At 66.0% G+C, this 21,957-nt stretch overlaps 8 protein-coding genes across 8 annotated transcripts; 5 read left to right on the forward strand and 3 right to left on the reverse strand.

The window, feature by feature from the left end:
* Positions 1-604: 604 nt before the first annotated feature.
* On the reverse strand, positions 605-1,966 carry Q8F55_006795 (uncharacterized protein; the record flags this gene model as incomplete). Its single annotated transcript, XM_069355246.1, has 1 exon — positions 605-1,966. One exon carries the CDS (start codon positions 1,964-1,966, stop codon positions 605-607), a length of 1,362 nt encoding a protein of 453 aa, XP_069207317.1.
* Positions 1,967-2,829: 863 nt separating this feature from the next.
* On the reverse strand, positions 2,830-4,134 carry Q8F55_006796 (uncharacterized protein; the record flags this gene model as incomplete). Its single annotated transcript, XM_069355247.1, has 8 exons — positions 2,830-3,039; positions 3,089-3,186; positions 3,219-3,299; positions 3,333-3,545; positions 3,595-3,656; positions 3,689-3,867; positions 3,900-4,041; positions 4,073-4,134. 8 exons carry the CDS (start codon positions 4,132-4,134, stop codon positions 2,830-2,832), a joined length of 1,047 nt encoding a protein of 348 aa, XP_069207318.1.
* A 1,457-nt stretch (positions 4,135-5,591) lies between these two features.
* Q8F55_006797 (uncharacterized protein) lies at positions 5,592-6,914 on the forward strand (the record flags this gene model as incomplete). The annotated part of the gene is made up of 1 exon (XM_069355248.1): positions 5,592-6,914. One exon carries the CDS (start codon positions 5,592-5,594, stop codon positions 6,912-6,914), a length of 1,323 nt encoding a protein of 440 aa, XP_069207319.1.
* A 959-nt stretch (positions 6,915-7,873) lies between these two features.
* Positions 7,874-9,995, forward strand: SMYD2 (N-lysine methyltransferase smyd2; the record flags this gene model as incomplete). The annotated part of the gene is made up of 8 exons (XM_069355249.1): positions 7,874-8,177; positions 8,225-8,598; positions 8,632-8,659; positions 8,697-8,869; positions 8,907-9,083; positions 9,121-9,307; positions 9,345-9,479; positions 9,517-9,995. The coding sequence occupies 8 exons, from the start codon at positions 7,874-7,876 to the stop codon at positions 9,993-9,995; spliced, it is 1,857 nt and encodes a 618-aa protein (XP_069207320.1).
* Positions 9,996-10,104: 109 nt separating this feature from the next.
* Positions 10,105-10,701, reverse strand: Q8F55_006799 (uncharacterized protein; the record flags this gene model as incomplete). The annotated part of the gene is made up of 4 exons (XM_069355250.1): positions 10,105-10,133; positions 10,169-10,264; positions 10,297-10,596; positions 10,686-10,701. The coding sequence occupies 4 exons, from the start codon at positions 10,699-10,701 to the stop codon at positions 10,105-10,107; spliced, it is 441 nt and encodes a 146-aa protein (XP_069207321.1).
* A 703-nt stretch (positions 10,702-11,404) lies between these two features.
* On the forward strand, positions 11,405-11,866 carry Q8F55_006800 (uncharacterized protein; the record flags this gene model as incomplete). Its single annotated transcript, XM_069355251.1, has 2 exons — positions 11,405-11,715; positions 11,761-11,866. 2 exons carry the CDS (start codon positions 11,405-11,407, stop codon positions 11,864-11,866), a joined length of 417 nt encoding a protein of 138 aa, XP_069207322.1.
* A 2,078-nt stretch (positions 11,867-13,944) lies between these two features.
* CHS1 (Chitin synthase, class 1) lies at positions 13,945-17,516 on the forward strand (the record flags this gene model as incomplete). Its single annotated transcript, XM_069355252.1, has 3 exons — positions 13,945-14,368; positions 14,405-15,595; positions 15,631-17,516. 3 exons carry the CDS (start codon positions 13,945-13,947, stop codon positions 17,514-17,516), a joined length of 3,501 nt encoding a protein of 1,166 aa, XP_069207323.1.
* Positions 17,517-18,802: 1,286 nt separating this feature from the next.
* On the forward strand, positions 18,803-21,914 carry Q8F55_006802 (uncharacterized protein; the record flags this gene model as incomplete). The annotated part of the gene is made up of 10 exons (XM_069355253.1): positions 18,803-18,963; positions 19,001-19,035; positions 19,112-19,425; positions 19,464-19,708; positions 19,746-20,092; positions 20,130-20,235; positions 20,274-20,744; positions 20,779-21,043; positions 21,093-21,503; positions 21,543-21,914. The coding sequence occupies 10 exons, from the start codon at positions 18,803-18,805 to the stop codon at positions 21,912-21,914; spliced, it is 2,727 nt and encodes a 908-aa protein (XP_069207324.1).
* Positions 21,915-21,957: the final 43 nt, after the last annotated feature.

Genomic DNA, 21,957 nt, shown 5'->3' on the forward strand with positions numbered 1-21,957 from the left:
CTTTTAAACCCCCACTAGGTTGTCGCAGTCGCTGTCGCTGTTTCAATCAATCCCCTCCCCCCCCACTGTGCTGCGTGCGCTAAAAGTCAATACAAGAATGAGGGTGCCGGCGAGTGCCCCGGTCGACTAGGCAACGAGGCACCGGCAAGGATCCCGGGACGCGTGCTGCACAAGCGTCGTACGCGTCGGGATGCGCATGTCGCAGAGTCTTGAGTCTGCACGTCGTCGCTGTACGCTCTGCACTCGATGCGCTCCCTGCACACTCTCTCGGCATGTCCACGGCAGTCTGTCGAGAGAGCGCAGATGTCGAGGCGCAAACAAGGCTGCGCGTCTAGTGATGGTGCGACAGACACATTCAACACGCACCACTGGCTGAAACGGCAGGGGTGAATTCATTTAGGGCGGTCGTGTTGCGTCATCACTCCGACTCGCCGACTTGGGGGGGTTATGCATGCAGGCGCACGCTTCAATGCCGCTCGCACTGGTGTCGCCTCGCCCACACCCGCTCCCGCACAAAAGAATGCCTTGCATCCATGTCCTTGTTACCATACTGATTCTACTGATATTCACAGGCGAAGATACCATTCGTCTGACCCCCACTCGCCTACAACGCACCCAGGATCGAGTCGAGCTGCTCAGGCGCGGGGCGGAGGTTCCAGTGGCTGCCTCCGGGGGGCTGCTCAAGCTTGTCCACAGCCGCCTTGGCGCCCTGGTGGCCCTGGTCGGCGGCATAGTTGACAATGTCCCACGCGGCAAAGCGGTCAAAGTGGCTCTCGGTGTGGGGCCACTTGCTTTGGCCCTCGGTCGCCGCGGGGATGATGTACTCGATGGCCTTCTGGATGCCGGCGCCGTTGGCTGCCTTGTGGGCCCAGACGTCGACGCCGACCTTGGGGTGGGCGCCGATGAGCGCCATGCGCGTGTAGGCGACGAGCGTAAAGGTCGAGTAGTGGAACGAGGTGGGGCGGACCGTCTCGAGCGGCTGGCTGCCGTCGGCGGCGATGTACGTGTCGATGCGGGGCAGCTGGTCGTTGATGGTCGAGCGAGCGAGCGCATACTGGCCAAGGTACGAGGCCAGGCCGGCGATCTGCATGCCGGCAAACGTGCCGTGGTTGTTCTTGGCCGCGAGCTCCTCCTTGCCAAACTTGGAGTCGGTGAGCCAGGTGAGGAACTGGGAGTTCCACGCCTTGAAGGCCGTCTCGTCGGCCTGGCTCCAGAGCGCGTCCTTCTTGGTGCCGAGGAGGGCGGCGGCGTCAAGCACGGCAGTGTACTGCTGCGAAAAGTCGATGATGCCAATGGCGCGCCCGTTGTTCTTGCACGGCACAATCTGTGCGTGCTCGAGGTGCGGGGTCATGGCCGTCTCGGGCTTGACAAACCACTCGCGCAGGATCTCGCCCGCCTTCTTGCGGTACTTTGCGTCGTCGGTGTACCACCACGCCAGGGCGAGCTGGTAGCTCGACGTCATCATGCGCGCGCCGTCGAGGCGGTCGGTGTAGTTGTCGACTTCGGGGTTACGGATGCCGTCGCGCTGGATGTAGGGGCACTTGTTGCCGACGGCGGGGTTCTCCCAGTTCTTGGCCCACCAGTACGGCGCCTGGGACGCGTAGTCGTTCTTGGTGCCGCCCGGCACGTCCATCGTCTTGGCCGTCACGGTCCAGGGGCCGCGGGTGAGCCACGCGTCGGCGGCGCCCACGATCGACTTGAGCTCGGCGGCCAGGCCCTTGGGGTCGTGCTTCTTGCAGTCGGGCCCGTTGCCGTTGCCATTGCCGTTGCCGTTGCCGTTGCAGTTGCCGTTGCCGCCGCACTGGTCCGTGTTGGCGCGCTTGCACGGCGTCGGGAGCTTGTGGAGGTCCTGCTTGGCCTGGACGAGGCGCGCGCCGTCGAGCACGACGGTGGGCGGGGAGGGGGACGCGGGGGCCGCGAGGGCCGGCGCGGCGAGGAGTGCCACGAGGGCGAGGCTGAGGCGCATGGTGAGTGGGTAGTGAGTCGCGAGTTGTCGCCAGAGGGGGCACGGGGAGACGGCAGCGTCGACGAGGCCCGTTCTTAAGCAAACGAGGGAGGGGGCGAGCGACGCTGCTCCCTGCGAGCGAGCACCGCGCACCGTGCGCTGCCGAGTGATTGACGCGGGGCGGCGCGACGGTCCGGCGGCGGCGCGGCGCGAGGCGCAGCGCGCGTCGAGGGCGAGGGGGTGTGCGCGCGGCGCGCGTCAGTGTGTACCCAAAGGACCAGGCCAGGACCCAGGGCGGCGCGGCGCGCTCGGCGGTCCGCGCGGCCCGCAGCGATCGAGCTCGTGCATGCGCTGCGGGCCGGCGAGCGCGAGTACGCGAGCAAGATGCACCAGACGATGCTGCCAATGAGCGCGTCGAGGACGGCGACGTCCCGCAGAAGCATTCAACCTTAATTGTGCCTAGCGAAGGAACAGCCAACAGCCAGGACGCGCCGTCGCCGGGATCTCGGCGGAGCCCCCGGCACTTGGGGACGACGCCGAACACCACTCCGCACGCGCGAGGCCGAGGGGAGCCGAGGTCAGATGACCTCTGCCCCGGGCCGCGTCGGCGCCCCGGACCGCGGGGAGGAGTGGTGCTCGTCTTGTGCGGCGGGGCACTGTGGGGCCGGCTCTGGAAGCAGCCCGCGCCGCCGGCCCGGTGACTCCCCACTACACCCACCCTGCTCGGCGGGCGTGTCGCGCGTCCTATCGCGCGACGGCAACAGGCCAAGCCGTCGAAGGAATGCGGCACTGCGTCTTGGCAGCCCTGCCTGCGGAACCTTCTATGCATGTCTGCTACGCGATCGGGAGCTGCTACGCGATCGAGGCACTGTTCTGATTCTTCTCTACTTCCCCCCGCCCTCGCGCAGCACGACGGCAAACGTATCCGCCAGGCTCTCCCCGAGCGAGCGGTACGCGATGCCCAGCTGCCGCGCGGCCTTGCCCCCGTCCGTGACGACGGCGGAGCGCAGCCGCTGCGTGCGCCAGTCGGCGCCGTGGGGCGCGGTGAGGCCCCGCGCTGCGGCCTCCTCGGGCCCGAAGGCGAGCGCCGCGGCCTGCTTGTCAGCCATCTCCATCCCCTGCCCCCGCCCCCCAGCCACCCACCTGCGCAATGTCGTTGCCGAACAGCGGGCCGTTGGAGAGGAGGTACCGCTCGCCCCCCGCCCCCGGGGTCGTGAGCGCGCGCAGCGCGGCGGTCGCGACTGGGGTCAGCTTGCCCTTTGCACCCACGCACCGTCGCGCACATCGACAAAGTTGCCGACGGCCTCGTCCAGCTCGGCCTCGGTACTCGGGCGGAGGAAGGGCTTGAGCACGTCTGCGTGTCAGCGCTGCCACGAGATACACGCACACAGCGACGACCCGTCCAGCCCGCCGCCGTACAGCGTCGGCGGGCCGAGGCAGAAGCCGGGGTTGAGGGCCACGCCGTCCCACTTGGGCTTGTGTGCTGTAATATGGTCCCAGAACGCGCGCTCGGCCTGCACCTTTTGCGCGGCGTACTTGTCCGCCGCGGGGGCGTCGACGCCCTCCTCGTCGCAGATGCGCAGGCTCTCAGTGTTCCACGCTGCGGTGTGAGCTGCACTCGAGCCTTACCCCCGCGCAGCGCGACTCACTCGCCTCGGTCGCGGTGTAGGGCCCGGGCATGTCGTCTACGCGCTCGACGGCGACGTCCGAGCTGGCGTCAGCGGCGCTCCCCCAACCCCCTACCTCATCTGCACGACGCGCGTGACCGTCTCGGTGCCCTGCAGCGCGGAGAGCAGGTTCGTGACGCCCGCCACCGCCTCGGCGACCGCGTCGGCCGGCGCCGTGCCGTCCGCGATGTGGATCGCCGACGCGAGGTGCACGACGGCGCTGACGCCGCGCACGGCGGCATCGTACGCCCCGGGCTGGGGTCAGCTGCGACAGAACGCACACCCACCGCCGTCATCTCCTCCACGATGGCGTGCTCGATGTCCTCGCGCTGCGCGGGGAACAGCTCCCGGATGTACTCTGCCTTTGCGGCGGAGCGCGTCGCGACCCGCACGCGGTACCCCGCGCCGAGGAGCGCGCCGACCGTGTGGCTGGCGTCAGCGGGCCCCACGCCGCACCCACCACCCGATGTAGCCCGACGCGCCGGTCACGAGGATGGTCGAGCGCTCTGGCGGGACTGGCATTGTGTGCGTGTGTGTTGCGCTGTGCAGTCGCCGGTGAAGGAGGGCTTAAGTACCTCCACCTGCAATGCGCCTTTACCGTTATCCGCGAGTGAGTGACCAGCGAGTCATGACGTCGGCTGAAGGCTCTCGGCTATCTCGCCAGGGCGTTGGGCTCGACGTTGCTCTCTCGACAATCTCGACAAGGTCGCTCTCGACAGCCACGAGCCGTGCACTGCGATGTGCTGTCGGTCGGTGGCCGGTGGGTGGCGACTGCTTGTGAGGTGAGTGGGTGAGGCTGCCACCGACAGCGCGAGACGAGACGCCAGATGCCACAGCAAGACCAGTCGTGCAGCGGCTAGGCTTGGCGCGGTGACTCGCCAGGCCTGCTGCACGACCGCGCGCCTGGCGGGCAGCGCCAGCACAGCGCCAAGCACGTGCACTGCACAGCGGTGCATGCACGGCGTGCACGGCGACGCTTCATCAGTGCCTCAATACGGCCTCAACGTGTGCTGGCTGCAGCACGCTGGCATTGCTGCGGCTGATAAGGCGGCGTAATCTCCGGCTTGCGGCTGGGCCACGACGCCTCCGAACAGCGAGCGCAGGCCGCCGCACTTGGCGGCTCGGCTTTTGTTCCGGGGGGTCCGGGGAGAGGAGGCAAGATGCCGCTGCTAGAGGGGGGAGGCAGCGCACCAGCAGCAGGGCCACGACTTGGCAGGCAGACGTATGCGGGTCTGGCCCGGCGGGGTGGGCCAGGCGGCGGATTGGGGTGGTGAGTCTCGTGCGCGCGCGCGGGGCAAGCAACACTGCAGGCCGTGCATCCCCCGTGCTTCGTGCAGCTGCAGCTGCAGCAGCGTGGCCGCAAGCATACACTCGACGAGCATGCCCCCCGACTCCTCGACGACGACGACAAACAAACAAACATGAGCTCGATCCTTTATGCCAGGCACGGCCCATCAAACATGTGGCAGGTTGTTTACCCCCGACAGATCCTGCCAGCCGCCGGTCTCGCGCGCGACCGTGTCAGAAGCTCATGTTTGTCGTACGTCCGGCCTGTGGTATGTACCGCGACCCTTGGATTGCACTGTGCGGGTGTGCTGCCGCAGCAGCAGCAGCATGCCGGCGGCGATAACGACGCTGTCAGGTTTTTTCGGGGTAGAGGCCGGCCGTGGCCATTCTACCTCTGCGCCTGCTCCTACGCACCCCCAGCCCACCTTACGCACGCACAGCACGGCCGAGCACACCACGCACATGCGAGATTTTCGTTGCCGAGCCTGAGCCCCCCCTCCCCCCCCCCGCCCCCGCCCCCCTCGCGACACTCCCAACCCACGGCGCCGACATTGCGCCAGCCCCCGGTAACCAGGTTCTAGGTCCAGGTGTCTTCAGACGGCGTCGCGTGTGTTGGCTTGTCATGCAGTTTATAAGACGGCCCGGCGCAAACTCTTCCCCGGCAGACTACTGACCCCCCTCCCCCCGGCCAAATGCACGCCAGCACGCTCCTCCTCGTCCTCGCCGCGCTCGCCACGTCCGCGCAGGGCGCCGCGCTCCCCGCGGCCCGGGCCTCCTCGCTCCCGCTGAGCACGCCGCCGCGCTCGCTCGCCGACGACGGGCGCACCGCCCTCGACCGCGTGCTCGACGAGGCGCTCCACCAGCAGCTCAAGGCCGAGCAGGCGCTCCCCCACGCCGAGCGGGAGCAGCTGCAGCGCCGCGCGGCCGAGCGCGTGGCCGAGCGCAGCGAGCTCGCTAAGCGCGACGGCGCGGCCATCTCCCCGCTGTACAATGTCGCGGGGGACATGTCGTACGGTATCGAGATTGCCGTCGGCACCCCTCCCCAGCCGTTCTGGGTCATGGCCGACACGGGGTCGGGCGACCTCATCCTCTGGGACAAGAACTGCACGCAGTGCGGCGACGCGGCCCGCTTCGACAGCAGCAGGTCCAAGACGATCGCGCCGTCCCGCCTCTCGCCGGCGCTCCACAACTTTGCGTACGGCAGCGGCAAGGGCACGGGCTCGTGGGTGTCCGAGACGGTGTCGATCGGCGCGGCGTCGGTCGACAACTACAACGTCACGCTTGTGTCCTCCGGCGACATCGCGGGCACGGCCGTCTCGCCGCTGTCGGGCATCGCGGGCTTCTTCCTCAACGGGCACCCGACGTCGCTGTGGAAGGCGATCGCCGACGCCAACAAGTGGACCGACAAGCAGTTTGGCTTCTACCTCAAGCGCCGGAACTGGGACAAGAAGTACGGGTCGTCTGCGGACGGCGGCGAGCTGTCGCTCGGCGGCATCAACACGACCTACATCGACGGCGATATGGAGTACTACCCGGCCGACGCGAACGCGTGGTGGCGCCTGGCGCTCTACTCGATCGTCGTGGGCGACACGGACAAGCCGTCGTCGTACATCATGACCAACAACACGCTCACCATCATGGACACGGGCGCGACGCTCATCTCGCTGCCGCACGCGTACGCCAAGGCGTTCTACGACAAGATCCCCGGCTCCCAGGTGATCAAGACGGACGCCAGCGGCGGCCCGATCTCGTGGAGCATCCCGTGTGACACCAAGACGACTGTCGGGGTCAAGTTTGCGGTTGACTACGCCCGCACGTGGAACATTGCGCCAGCAGACCTCACGCGCGGCCGCGTCGGCAACACGACGCAGTGCGTCGGTGCCGTCGTGCCCGGAGGGTCGCAGCTCGGCGCCGCGTTCCTCAAGAACGTCTACTCGGCGTGGAAGTACGACCCGCCCATGATTGGCTTTGGCAAGCTCAAGGACCAGTATAATGTTCAGCCCAACCCGTCGTAGAGTGTGTGCACGCGAGGTGCACTGGGCATAGCTGTAGAGCGTATACACGGGAGGCGCACTGTATTTCCATGTATCTTGGTGTATCAGTACGCGCGGGGGGGGGGGGGGGGGTGAAACAGGTCCGGCTTGTCACCTTGGTGAAAGTGGCACAAATGGACGGAGTGACACACGCGACCAGCCGCCTGTTCTCCGCCAGCGTCTCGTGATGAGTTAAAGCGGCGGGTGTGGTGGGTGTGCCTTTGGTGGTGGGAGCCGTGTTGAACGACTCTTCGAGTGGCGTGGCGGAGAGTGTGTGTGTGTCGGTGCGAGCGGAAGCAGCCACGGCGACCAGCGCCGTCGCCGTCACCAAACGCAAAAGGCAGACACCCGCCCAACCTCGAAGAGCTCTTGCCCGGAGCACCAAAAGGTTGACCCACCACTCGTCTGGCCGCTGGCCAGGCCACCCATACCGCCGCTCATTTTAAGGCTGTCTCCAAGGCTATCATTCTAAGGATATATGCACCGAGAGAGGGCGTCCGCAGCAAATATGGGCACCTGTCCAGGACGGGGATCGAACATGGGGTATTTGGATGACGGCTTCCGATCCACCGAGAGAGCAGATGACACCTATGTTCTAACCTCGTACCGTTGAGCAACGGCAACCTGGCGAGGGTGGGTGCTGGGTGGAGCCGGGCGGCGGCCATGAGCCAGCTGGTGGGACAGGGCTGGCGTGGCTGTGTGTGGGTGGCGTTGGTGGGTGTGTATGTGCCAGGGAGCCATGGTGCTTCTGCACGCTGCAGAGACGCCGGTGCGAGCTGGCGGCGTGCCCGTCGAGCACTTCGCCACTAGCTGCCAGTGCTCCGCCACCAACTCACCACTGCGCCAGGCACAGCCCGCGGGCCTCCACTTTTGGCGGCCCGCACGCCCGCCAAAAGTCGGGAATCGCTCACCCTCGCTCTCCCATCTCCCCCCCACACCCCATGTCGTCGTTCCAGTCCCTCCGGGGCAAGCGGGACGCACGGCACGCAGGGAGCAGGCATGGCGTCGGTGCTGTCGCTACCGCCGGTGCCGCGGCGCCGGCGCAGCCCGAGGCCGCACCTCAGCCCTCGCCCGCCGCGCCGGCCAACGTCGAGATGGCTCCTGCCTCCCCACCCGCTTCGACAGCTCCCCCCGACACCGCCGCCGCCGACGCCGCGCTGTACCCCGACCTCGGGCCGCCCCTCGCCGTCCGCTCGACGCCTGACCGCGGCCGCGGGCTCTTCACCACCGCCCCGGTGGTTATCAGTGGGTCGCTTGACGTGTCCTTCTCGCTCGACCCGCTGACACTCCAGGCGGCCACGCGGTCCGGAAAGACTGGTCGGGGACCACACTGCTGAGCACAACACCCCGCGTCGCCGTCCTATCCCTCGCGCACCTCCAGACCCGCTGCTCCAACTGCTTCAAGGAGGCCAAGGTGGCCCGCTGCATCAAGTGCCGGGCGATGCACTACTGCTCCAAGGAGTGCCAGCGCGCCGACTGGCCGGCCCACAAGCCCGAGTGTGCGGCGCTCGCGCGCATCCGCGGCATGTGGGCACGCACCTTCCCCGACAAGGCCAAGAACGGGTGGGACAACTCGTGGGTCGTGAGCGACGCCGGGCGCGCCGTCGCGCGCATGTGCTGGGCGCGCAAGGCGGCGAGGGACGCGACGGGCCGGGATCCCGACTGGGTGGGTGCGGAGTAGGGCTTCGCTGACGTCCAGTGGGCGAGTGTGGCCGCTATGGAGTCGCGTAGGTTAGCAGAACGGGCACTTGACCTGACCCCCAGACGCCAAGAAGCTCGACGAGGCCGCGACGATGAAGCTCGCTGGCCAGGTCCAGCACATCCGGCACTACCTCAACGCTGCAGTTCCGTCCGCGACGCCCGACGTGCTCGAGCCGGGAGATATGGCAGACTATGGGTTCAAGAGCGCGGCTGAGCTCCTGGACATGTGTTCGGCGGTGGGTACACTGCCGGTCGTCTCCGCTCACCCGCCAGTTCTCCGTCAACTCGTTCACACTCTCGGCCCCCGACCTCACGCCGATTGGCGTCGCCACGTCGCCCGTCTGCGCGCTGTTCAACCACTCGTGCGAGCCGAACGCGGTCGTCGTCTTCCCCAAGGGAGGCAAGGACATGCAGGTCATCGCTATCGGCGATATGCGCCCCGGCGACGAGGTAGGTTCGTCGTCCGCACGAGGTCTAACCCACTCAGGTGCTCACGTCGTACATTGACGTGTCGCTGCCCTATGCCGAGCGCCAGAAGGACCTGTCGGAGCGGTACGGGTTCGACTGCAAGTGCTCGCTGTGTGAGAAGAGCGCCGATCTGAGCTGGGTCGACCCGCGCTGGAGTGTGCTGCATCCCGGGTGCAAGGCGGGCGAGGGCCGTGGCCGCATGCCTGGTGGGTTTGATGTCCTTCACTGAGCTAACCCATTCAGACTTGCGCCACGACGGTGAGGCGACCGTCAAGTGTGCCGCGTGCAGTGACAGCTTTACCGTCAACGTGCCTGCCCTGCGTGCCCTCGTCGGCCAAGGCAAGGCGACGCTCGCGAAGGACGAGGCTGGGGCATTAGGTGAGGTTTAAAGACTCGACGGTTCTGACCTCCTCAGACTACGCGACTGCCAGCCCCGAGCTGTCGGCCACCATCACAGCGCTGCAGCAGCTCGTCCCCAGCTCGACCTACCCTCTGCTCCCCCTGCTCCGCCTCCAAGTCCTCACCCTTACACCCCCGACCGAGCTCGCATCGTGGGAGTTTGTCTGCAGCCAGCTCCGCGTCGCCATCAGCGGCGCGCGCGAGGCGCATCCGCCCAACCACCCGACCGTCGCCGTCATGCTCGCCGAGCTGGCCAAGCTGCTCGCGATGGACACTGATCAGCTGGGCCAGAGTGGCATCACGCCTGTGCGCCAGGCGGGGCAGCAGGAGGTGATCCAGCGCGTCGGCCGACTCATGGATGCCATCCGGGCACTCCGCGAGGCGGTGGCGGCGTGCAACAGGGCTTTCGGCCGAGGCGGCGGCGACGTCGGCGCCGAGATGGCCAAGCTGCTGTCGCAGTGCGAGGAGGAGGTCGAGATGCTGCGTCGGCGGTAGGTGGGGTGTGGGCGATAGGCATATGATCACCTGGGTTCGAAGGGGTAGAAGCATCACTTGATAACTTTGCATGGTAGGATGGTACAACGTTCGGGTGTGGACCGCTGGTCTACTGGGTGCGGACCTCCTGGTCCTCCTCTGCTCGTCAGCGCCACCAGCGGCCACACACGCACCGACGCCCTTGATGACGGCGTGCTTGTCGTCGAGCGACGCGGTCTGGAGGGACGCGAAGCTGTCGGCCGAGATGGACACGACGGCGAACGGGAAGACTGGTGTGAGCGCGCCCCCACACGGAACTCACTCGACGAGTCGGCGTCCGACTTGTCGACGACCTTGCCGCCCTTGGCGACGACGTCGTCGAGGATGGCGGCCTTGTCGGCGGCCGACGCGGCCTTCTTGAACGAGACGATAACTTGGACGTGGTCAGCGTGCGCGGCCGTGAGGCCGTGGCCGTGGGTGTGGAGGACGCCACCGCCGCCGACGTCGTGGTCCGCAGGCGAGAAGCCGGCGCGCGCGAGCGCCGCGCCCGTGTAGCCCCGCGCGTGGGCGAGGTAGAGGACGCCGACGGCGGCGACGAGGACGAGGACGAGCCGGAGGCGGACTGGGCGTGAGCCGCTGGCTGGGGGCGGCGGGCGGGCGGGCGGGCGGCGGCGACGACGTGCCGCAGCGGCGGGGGATGAGCCTACTTACCCTGCTTGTCGGCCATTGTGTGTTGTTGTCTGCGGAGGGGGGTGCGGAGGGTGCGGAGGAGGGAGAGGAGGGAAGAGCGATGGGACATGGATGGGACGCAAGTGCGTGTCGTGTGGCTTGGGAAGGCGGGCGGGTGGGTGGGGTTGGGTGGGTGGCGTGGTGGGCACGGCTGGGTGTGACTATGGTGTCATCGACGCGTGGCGGCACGTGACGGCGATGGTCTTACGTAAGTGGGTTGACGGCTGACTGGATCGATGGTCACGAGGCGACGCGAGACGCGTCGAGGTAGAGTTTGACGGTCATGCGTTACGGGGCATGGCATGCGGATGCGCGAGATCTCGCAGGCGCCAAGGACGACGCGCCGGGCGAGAATAGCAGGGTCGTGCGCGTCGTGCTGGGTCGTGCGTGCTCAAAGGGCCCGCCGGCTGCCTGCTGCTTGTGCGGCGGGGCATGGCATTGGCGCTGCAGCAGCGTTGCGGCCACGGATCCGCAGGCTGATCCGCCGTGGGCGCGTGGACTGGCATGTGCGCATGTCGTGGGGAGCGTACAGCTCTGCGCCGAAAGTGACCCACGCCGGCGCTAGTGCCACGCCGGCCGGCACCGCTTGGTCGCGGCGCGGAATGCTGACGCCGAGTGACTGGACCGCGATGCGACGTCACTCGCCACGACGGGTACATAACGGCGAGCCCCCCCCCCCCCCCAACACACACCCACACACAATGGCACCGACGACCATCAAGTCGAGCTTCAGCGTCCTCTCGTACGCCGAGACGCCCGTCCCCGCGTCCCGCGAGGTGCCGGTCAAGACGGTGCTGTGCAACCAGGAGCGGCGCTACGCCGCGCCCGACATCGAGGGCTGGGCGCTCGCGGCCTACATCAAGACGTACGAGTCGGACGCGGCGAACAGCTTCACAGGCCAGCAGGTGTTCGACGGCGTGCTCCTCGGCCGGCGGGGCACCTTCACGGCTGCTAGCCGCGGGGCGTTCGCCAACGGCGTGGTGAGCGCGCAGTGGGAGATTGTGGGCGGCACGTAAGTGCGGGCAACGGGGGCAAGGGCGCAGGCTTATCATATCAGCGGCGAGCTCGCCGGCATCAGGGGCCGCGGGACGTATGGCGTGCCGGCTGCCTACAAGGCCGGGGACCCGCTCGCGTTCGAGCTCGAGGTCGAGTTTGCGGGCTGAGGCTGGCTCGGGGCGCTGGCATAGGCTTCGGGTGTGGCATAGGCTTCGGGCGCGCACCGGCTCGGGTGGAATGAATGAATGTTGATCGCCACGCCACTGCCGTAGTGGGAGTGGGAGAGCTCGGCAGGGCGGCGCTCGGTCTTGGCGGAGCGGGGCGTGGAACAGCGAGGGGTCGTGGCGGGTGGCCGGTGTCGCGCGACGCGCGTGCCCGAGCGCAGCGCACCGCGAGCAGCTTGGGCCACTTGGGCCGCTCGCCAAGCCCGCTCCCCGGTGTGGCAGACTCGGGGCAAGCTTGCGACGACTACCACGCCCGCCACGCCGGCCGCCGGCGCCAGCCAGCGGCACACACGTGCCGGCGCCGCCGACGCCGCGACGCCGCCGACGTCGACCCAATTAACCCCCTACCCCAATCACGCGCGGCGCTTCGCACACCCAGGCGGGTGGTGGCGCTCTCCTGAGGCCTGTGTCTCGGACGTGCCAGCCGTCGCCGTGCAACATGGTGCATGCCGGCCAGACGCCGAGCGGCGCGGCGGGTGACGGCTGGCGCCGAGGGGCGCCGAGGGGCTGCCTAATGAACCAAGGGGCCGCCGGCCAGTCGCAGCCGCTGGCCATTGCTGACTGCCTTGCCTCGTCAGGGATCGGCGCGCTGGTAATAGCACAGACCTCGCCCAAGCGAGCGCCGCAAGCGAGGCGGTGTGGGCGAGGCTGCATCGGCGCGAGCCAGCGTCAGCCAGCTCGACGCGTCGAGTGATCGCGTCAGACGGAGCACGAGTCACCTCGGGCCTTTGTGCTGCGCGAGCGAGCACTGGGGGGATGATGTGGCTCAGGGCCGTGTGGGGTGCGTAGGTGCGTGAGCGAGCCCGTCCTGCCTTTGTGAAAACGACACGCCATGATCGGCACTGCTGCTGCACGCAGGCAGGCAAGGCAGGCAGGCAGACAGCCAGTAGTGACACCAGCAGTGTCCCATCCTGTGTGCAGTCCGCCGCCGCGTGCCCCCCTTGATCCCGACGGGTCCCTGGCACTTCAGGGTCGGGCCACCAAGGGAAGGATGCCGCACGGATCGCGCCAGGCTGGGCGGGCGGGCGGGCGGGCGGGCTGCACCTTGAGCCCAGGTGTCGACGCGCGCGCTGACGCTAATTTGAACCCACCAAAGGATGCTAATGAGTGATGGAGAATGACTTTGTGTGCTTGCTGCTTGCTGGATGCTGCGAGTTGCTTGGCTAGTAGTCTCCTTGTCCAACCCACTAGCACTTCCTACGACTCGCTCCTACTCCCTCCTCGTCCTACTCCTCCTCCTTGTCACCATCAAAACCTCGCGGCCGCACAGTCAGAGCTCAAGGTACGCAGCCCACGTCACGTCGTGGACCACACCCACAACCCACCCACTCCGCACGCCCCTCCCGCCGCCGCCGCCAGCACGATTTCCATTGTGCCGCTGCCTCTGCTCGAGCTGCTACCTCCGCTCCTACCTCCCCTCTCTCAGACGATTTCTCCTCGTTCCTCTTGGCACTCGCGACGTCGTGTCTTGTCCACCATCTACACTCTCTTCACTCTCTCTCTCTACTCTCGTGCTGAAACAACAATCGTACAGGACGAGCTCGACCCTACCTTCCCTTTCGGCTTCTCCATCACGTCCCTGCCCAGTCCCCGCGACCGCTGCATCGCCATTCGCGTGTGCCGTTCCTTTCTATTCCCCTCTAGCCAGCAGCCAGCGCATCACACCCACGCTGGTCCACAACGGCGAGCTCGTCACTCCGACCCCAGCAAGCACGCCCACGCCGACGCATCAACGCTCATTCACTCACGCCACGCGGCAGGCCGCTCTCCCCATCGCACATCTCCACACACCCACACCCACACACCCATACCCAACAAAAACCAGCTCCGGTCACACTACTCCATGTCGAGCTCGGTCGCTGCCATCACTACATCGCACCTGTAACCGACGCCCGCTTCTATCCACGCCCACGACCCCGCACCCCCGTCGGCACGACCAAACGCCCCAGCACGCGCGCACTCCCCTCCGCTGAGAGGGCTTCTGCCTCGCCGCCTTCCCCCACCCTCCGTCGCCCAAAGCCATGGCTCGCTACGGGGACGCACCACTACCCTACTCGTCGGGGCCAGCACCCCAGCGCCAGCCCACCCGGTCGGGCGGGACCGTCAAGCGGAGCAAGACGCTTACAAGGCCTGAACGCCATGTCGCGCCCGTGCCACTTATCAACCCCGTCGCACAGACCGCTGGTGTCAACGCGGGTGATCCAGGTGTCGACTGGTGGCGAATCACTTCGTGGATCGTGACCTTTTGGGCGCCTGGCCCCATCCTCGCCGCCTGTGGCATCAAGGAGAAGAGCTCACAGCAGGCGTGGCGAGAAAAGATCACCCTGTGCTTCATCGCCATTGTCATGGGTGGCTTTGTCGGCTTCTTCACCATGGGTCTGCAACGAACGCTATGCCCAGGAGGAGAGTCGAATGCTGCCTTCATCATTGTGGGCAGCAAGGAAAGTGAGTGCCACTTGCACACTCGCAGCTGATCCGCAGACACGCTCTCTATCAGCGGCTGGATGTTCGAGGTCACCGAGAAGACACTGACTCCCTCGGAGGAGGTCAACTTCTTTACCCTCGCCTCCAACAACACGGCCAAGGGCGGCATGCCAGGACAGGACATTACCATGTTATTCACGCGCTCAGCAAAAGACTACCCGGCTTGTCCGACAAACGGTCCCAAGTACGCATCGACTCCACTCTGCCCGCAGCCACAAGCTGCCAAGCCCGCCGCGCTCAACCAGACCTCATGTGCCATGACACAGCCCCTTAACCAGCAGACCTTGGACAACTTCGTAATCAAGAACACGACCATCTTTGCCGGCTACTCGTGGGAGCAAGTCGCAAAGCTCGAGACGTATGTTGTCATTGACGGTCTGGTCCTCAACATGGGGCCTTACCTCGAGGCAAACAAGAGCCCTATTCCCAACGACGACGTCGATTATGTCATTCGGCAAGCGATCAACAACCAGAAGACCTCGGGCAAGGACATCACGCGCCAGATGAACTACAACCGCAACCTCAAGGACGCCATCCCATGCCTCACCTCGCGCTACCTCGCTGGACACATTGACAAGATCACCCCAGGGTGCTTTGTCGCAAACCTGTTCCTCTACGCCTCGCTCATTGTCATTCTCGCCGTCGTCTTGGCTCGATTCTTCATGGCCATCGTCTTCAGCTGGTTCATCTCCTGGCGCCTCGCTGCCAAGCCCAAGAATGTTGGCGGAGCAGGAATCAGCCCCATGGTCATGCCCGAGGGCGCCAACGTGTCTGTCAACAACCCCAACGGTACTGCGCCTTGGGCAGGTGGCCCGCACAACAACAAGCTCCGCAAGGATGGCTCGTCTCCTCCAAACGGCGCGATCGCTCCCGTGATGAGCCTCTCGCGCATCGGCCACGAGCTCTTCACCGTCTGCCTCGTCACCTGTTACTCTGAGGGTGAGGAGGGTATCCGCAACACGCTTGAGTCGATCGCCGCGACCACGTACCCCAACTCGCGCAAGTTGCTCTTCATTGTCTGCGACGGCATGATTACCGGTGCTGGCGAGAAGATGAGCACACCCGACATCTGTGTCAGCATGCTGGATGCCGACCCGCGCTTTGGCAACCCCCAGCCCATGGGCTACATCGCTGTCGGCCAGGGCAGCAAGCGCGAGAACCGTGCAATGGTCTACGCTGGACACTATGGTGAGTTGGCAGGACTGGCACAAGCTAACCCCCAGTGACGCAAGCTGGCGGTCGCTGCCCTACCGTTGTTGTCGTCAAGTGTGGCATGCCGAGCGAGGCCAACGAGAAGAAGCCCGGAAACCGAGGCAAGCGCGACTCGCAGCTCATCCTCATGAACTTCTTCTCTCGTGTGACTTACAACGACCGCATGTGCCCCCTCGACTTTGACCTTTTCCGCAAGCTCCACACGCTTATGGGAGTCACGCCCGACTTCTTCGAGCTCTGCCTTATGGTTGATGCCGACACCAAGGTTTTCCCCGACTCGATGACGCACCTCGTCAACTGCATGGCCAAGGACAACATGATCATGGGCGCATGTGGCGAGACGCGTATCGCCAACAAGCGGCAGTCGTGGGTTACGGCCATTCAAGTCTACGAGTACTTCATTTCCCATCACCACATCAAGGCCTTCGAGTCGGTGTTTGGTGGTGTCACCTGTCTTCCCGGATGCTTCTCAATGTACCGAATCAAGGCGCGCAAGGACGGTGATGACGACTGGGTCCCGATCCTGGTCAAGCCCGAGATCGTCCGCGAATACAGCCAGTCCGAGGTCCACACCCTGCACCAGAAGAACCTCCTGCTTCTGGGTGAGGATCGTTTCCTGTCGACCATTCTCCTCAGAACCTTCCCGAACCGCCACAACGTGTTCCTGCCCCAGGCCAGGTGCCGCACCATCGCGCCCGACACCTTCTCGGTCCTGCTGTCGCAGCGCCGTCGCTGGATCAACTCGACCGTCCACAACCTCATGGAGCTAGTGCTCGTCCGCAACCTCTGCGGCACGTTCTGCTTTTCCATGCAGTTTGTCGTCTTCATGGACCTTGTCGGCACGGTCGTCTTGCCAATCGCCATTACGCTTACGGGTGCGCTCATCATCAACTCTGCCATCACCCCGCCCAAGAACTTCTCCGAGGCCATCCCGCTTATGCTGCTCGCCGCCGTTCTTGGTCTCCCTGCGTTCCTCATCCTGATCACGACCCGCAAGGTTGTCTACGTCTTCTGGATGTTCGCCTACTTGCTCGCCCTTCCAGTTTGGAACTTTATCCTTCCCGTCTACTCGTTCTGGCACTTTGACGACTTTTCTTGGGGTGAAACCCGAAAGGTCGCTGGCGAGGTTGTCGACAAGTCGGGCCACGGCGAGTCGGACAAGGCTGCGGCAGCAGTGTTTGACGGCACGACAATTCCTCTGCGGCGCTGGGAGGACTGGGAGCGCTCGCGCCTTCGCAAGATTCGACGAGAGGAGAAGCGCCGCAGGCAGATGGAGAAGATGCACGGCGCCGGATTCTACGGTGAGAACGGCACCGAGCTCATGGTGCCCCCTCGCGAGTTTGGCCGCAACGACTACGACTCGGACGCTGGCTCGATCATGTCGTCCGAGGAGGACGTTTGGGGTGGCGACATTGGTGGCTACAACGAGTACCACCCTTCGTACCCGCCACCGCCGACCACGCTGGCCCCCGAGACACTGCAGGCTGCACCTGTCGTCGGCATGGACGAGATGGCTGCGATTCTTGACCAGGGCTTCGAGGAGCCGCCACCGCAGGCGGCTTGGCGTGCCGAGCGCAACGCGGCTTCGCCGCTGCACCGCACCAACAACCAGTTTGCCCCAGGTGCCCCAGGTGGCCCCGGCTACGGCGGCCGCAGCACACCGCCGACGCCCCCGCAGTCGACCGACCAGTACCACGACACTGCCACGCCGGCGCGCGGGGCATACGCGGCCGTGCCGGGAGGCTCGCCTACGACGCACGACAGCATCAGCACTGGTGTCGACGCGCGCGGTGCCATGGGCCATGCCAAGAAACGCTCCGTCAGTGGCGTCGCTCACCCTCTTGCCGAGGACCACACGCCCTACGGCAGTCCAGCCCAGCGCGCCCACAGGATTTAGACTTTACGAACCACGGAACCGATAATGAAGAGAACGACAGGCGGCTGTATGTCTGGCAGCCACGAGTAGGAGAGGAGGTCATGTTTTGGACATAGAAAGGACGACGGCGCATCGAGCGGAGAGATGTGGACCCAAGGGCAAAACCGAGGGCACGCGTCTCGTCCCCTCGCCCCGATACACTCGCATTGTGCAGGGACATTTACGACAGCCCCGCAACCACACCACTTCATACATTCTGCATTGTAGTAGACACGGAACATGCGCATGAGACGTTGATAATTGCTGGGGAGTGGCTTCGCTGCCCACTTGGTTGGCGGCGATTAGCAGCGTGACGTAGAAGGAGGCTGCGCAGCATGGACCGGCATTTCGCAGCATTCATTCCCCTTTGTGCCCCTCGGCGTCAGCTGAAACGATTCGCAACGGCGTGGCCAGTGCTTTGTTGTAGAGTAGCTGTTACCGAAAGGAGACGGCGGCGTGTGGCAGGGGGAGCGTCGTAGCAGGCTGTGGACGGGCGGGCGGGCGCTGGCGTCGCAAGCTCAAGCGGTGGGGAAGCGAGCTTGAGCGAGACGGCGGCGCGGGGTGGGGCCTCGGGCCTCGGGGGTGCGTCAGTGCGTGCGGGGCCGCGTGCCCCAGCGGCGGCGATGCTCAACGTCCTCGATCTGCGCGAGCGCGCCCACCGGTGCAGTGCATTCAGTAGCGAGACACGGGCAGGTAGTGCAGTGGAGGCGTAGGCAGAGTAGAGTGCGATTTCGGGCCGGTGATAGCCGGGAGCCCTTAGCCAGCAGCCTGGCGGGGGCCGCCAGTCGTCAGCGGGCGGCCTCCATCGCCGCTGCCTCCTCGCCGCGCGCCGCCCGCCCGCCTGCTCGCCCGCCCCTCCCCCCGCCCACCCCTGCGCCGGTGCCCCCTTCGGTGGTCGGCGCGGTCCTGTCGCTGTCACTGGGCATTTACAATTGCCGGCGAGGGCATTGCAGCGTCGTGCTCACTCAACTTTGCTTTGCCATCACGAGCCAGAGCGACCGTCCTTTGCCTGCCTCGCACCTGACCGCCTGGCCCCCTCCCTCGCCCTGCCCCCCTGCCCCCCCGGCCCCGCGCTGCCCACCACGGCCAACCCCGCACCCCCTAGACCACGGACAACAGAGCATCAAACAAAGGCAAAGGCCACACACGCATCCTTTGCTCGACGGCCTGCCCTGCCCACCGCAATCTCGCTGCCTTGCCGCGGCCGACTCTCATCCCCCTCTTCGCCTCTTCCTCACCTTCCCTCTTGCCAACCATCCCCCCCACCTATGCCACCAGCACAAGGCAGCAGCAACGCCGCGTCGAGCTCGGGCGCGCCGACGGCGTCCCCGCCCCAGGCGCTCAACAACAATGGCGCGGACGGGACCGAAAAGGTGTCGCGGCGGCGCATCAGCCATATCTCCAAGGCGTGCAACGGCTGCCGGCGGAGGTGGGTCGCGCGTGTGTGTTCAAGCTGACGCGCGCAGGAAGATGAAGTGCGACGGCGCCCAGCCATCATGCTGTGAGTGTACAGAGGCCGGCGGGCACCCCCGGGACCCCGTAGCCTCCCCGCTTGCCGGCCCCCGCTGACCCCGCAGCGATCTGCAAGGTGTACAACGAGCAGTGCGTCTACAACCCCGAGCAGGACGGGCGGCGGTCAGCGCCAAAGGCGTACGTCTCGGCGCTTGAGGACCGCATCCGCCTGCTCGAGGGCGCGCTGCGCGCCCACGGCATCAACGACGATCTCGGCCCTGGGCCGACGGGCTCGGCCGCGCCCGCCGGCGCGAGTGTAAAGGTCAAGACGGAGCGTTTGGATGACGACGACGAGAGGCGAGACCGCGAGCGCGAGTCGGCTAGCGTTCCGCTCGGGGCAGGAGTGGGCGGCGGCGGCGCCGACCGAGACAGGCTCAAGGTGGGGAGGCGGGTGGGAGACACGGCTAACACGAGCAGATTGACGAGGAGACGGGCGAGCTGGCAGACTTTGGGCCGTTTTCCGTGGTCAAGCCGGTGACTGACTCGTCGACCGGCGCGCAGTCGTCGCCGTCTGAGCACGGCGTGTCGACGACTGGCGGGGGACATGACCGCCCAGCGCTGCTGACGCCGCGGTATCCCAGCTTGCCGACGCTGGGCACGCCAGAGCTCGACGACTGGACGCACGAGGAGGTCCTGCGCCTCTTCTTCAACTACTACAATGCGTAGGTGGGCTGCGGTGGAAGGATGCTCACGCTCTAGCCAATGCTACTGGGTCAACGAGCGCGGTTTCAGGAGGGACATGCTCGCGTCGCCGACGGCAGAGGGGACCATCATCCGCCCACGACGGACACCGTACTACTCCCCCATGCTGCACAACATCCTGCTTGCTATGGGCGTGGGCTTCCTCAACGTCGACAAGAAGGTGCGCGAGCAGCTCGCGGTTGCCTTTGGCGCCAGAGCAAAGGCCCTGCTCGAGGAGGAGACGGAATCGGCCATGCTCAGCACCGTGTCGGGCGTGTTACTACTCGCCACGTACCATGCCAGTCTGTCGCGGCACTCGCTCGGCTTCATCTACACGGGTGTTGGGATGCGCCTGATACAGGCTTGTGAGTGCGCGCTGGGGTGGCCGTCGCTGACATCCAGTGGGCATGGGCGCCAGCTGCGCGGCCTGGGTCGCCAACGGCACCATCAGCGAGGAGACGATGCAGCACAGGTACAACCTGTTCTACGCGAGCTACATCCTGGACAAGTGGGTACGAGTGGGTGGGGCGGGTGCTGACAGTCTAGGTTCTGGAGCACGTATGTCGGGCGACCAGCTAGCCTCAAGTGGGCCGACCACGACATCCCGCTGCCAGCACCAGACGCGCGCGAGGACGAGGTCCTGTTCTACCCCGTCGTCCACCCCCACTCGCCACAGCAGCAACACGACGCCCAGCATTCCATGGCCCACATCCAGTCCTTTGAGGCGTTTGCTGCCCAGCACGGCGCTGGGACAGGCAGTGAAGGGTTCCTGCCGCGCGTGTCGCAGCAGAGCCTCGACCTGAGCCAGGAGATCACTACCCAGTCGTCGCAGGCGCGGTTCCAGAGCCACTTTACCCCACCACCAAACTTTGGCTCGCCTGTCAAGGGGTGGAGGAGCACTACCTGGCACTGGCTCGTCAAGCTGTGCATTATCGTCGAGCGCGTGATCGGGACAGTCTACTCGTCTGGCTTTACCACGGCGTCGCCGAGCGTGCAGCGTGCGATCTCTGACATTGAGTGAGTAGCAGTGTCGGTGGTGACTGACCCGCAGTATCCAGCTGCAGAAATGGCACGACGGCCTGCCGGCTGCGCTCCGATTGCCGGCCTCGACGGCAGCGACGTCGTACCCGCCAGCCTCCGACACGCCGGCCATCTCCAACCACATCCTCGTCATGCACTCGTACTACTACTTTTGCATCATCCTCGTCCACCGCCCGTGGTTTGCACACATCGAGTCGGCCTCGCGCGACGGGCCGATCGACTCGAGCATTGAAAAGTGCGAGAAGGCGGCGCAGGGTGTGAACAACATTCTCGTGGTGAGTGGGCGTCGGAGCGAGCATCGTGGGCGTGGGCTCACACACCCAGCTGTACAACCGCAGCCTCGGCCTCCGCTACGCCCCAATCACCTTCTCCCAGGTCATCTTCACCACCGGCACTGTGCACCTCCTGTCGGCGATCCACGGCAAGCCCCGCCGACGAAAGGCGGCCTTCGAGGCTGTTCAGACGTGCATCCTGGCACTCGAGGACCAGGGCAACACGTGGAAGTGCGCTGCGGCATCGGCACATGCCCTGCGGCAGCTCCTGATCGATTCGTTCCAGAACCAGGCCAAGCCGTCGACCAACGAGCCTGAGCCGACAGAGGAGGAAAAGAAGGCCACCGAGCTCGAGGAGATGCTCCGAGACCCAACGGTCAACGAGCATTTGAAAAAGCTGGGGTGGATGCCGCCGGGGGATCAGCCGCCGCAAATGCAGCTGTTCACCACGCCGGCGCAGAATGTGAGTACGTCGTAGTGGGTGGTTCTGACTGGCTCGCAGTTTGCGCCGAGAGCGGTGAGCACGTCGCCGACGACAATGGCCGACTCGTCGCCAGTTACTGTCAACTGGCCGCTGTACCAGGCGCTGCAGTTCCAGACGTCGCAGCCAGGCCTCCATCCACAGGCATTCCCGCAGGCGCCGCCAGTCTCGACGCCTCTGGGCGACAACAGACAGGCGCAGCCGAACGCGAACACTGGAGCGCAGGTCGAGGACGGCAAGAACGGCACGGCGCAGCAGCACCAGCAGAACCTGGTGTTCCAGGCGCTGTACTCTGGTGCGCCGGCGCAGCTGTTCCAGACGGGCAACTACTGGTCGTGGCCGTTCACGCCGACTGATATTCACGGGAATGAGGAGGGGCGGCGGGGTCAGTAGACGTGGGTGGGGGTGGACGTGAAGGGAGTAGTAAACGGGGCTA

This window comes from Vanrija albida, assembly GCF_041260175.1.
Source record: "Vanrija albida strain AlHP1 chromosome Unknown contig_5, whole genome shotgun sequence".
NCBI lineage: Eukaryota > Fungi > Basidiomycota > Tremellomycetes > Trichosporonales > Trichosporonaceae > Vanrija > Vanrija albida.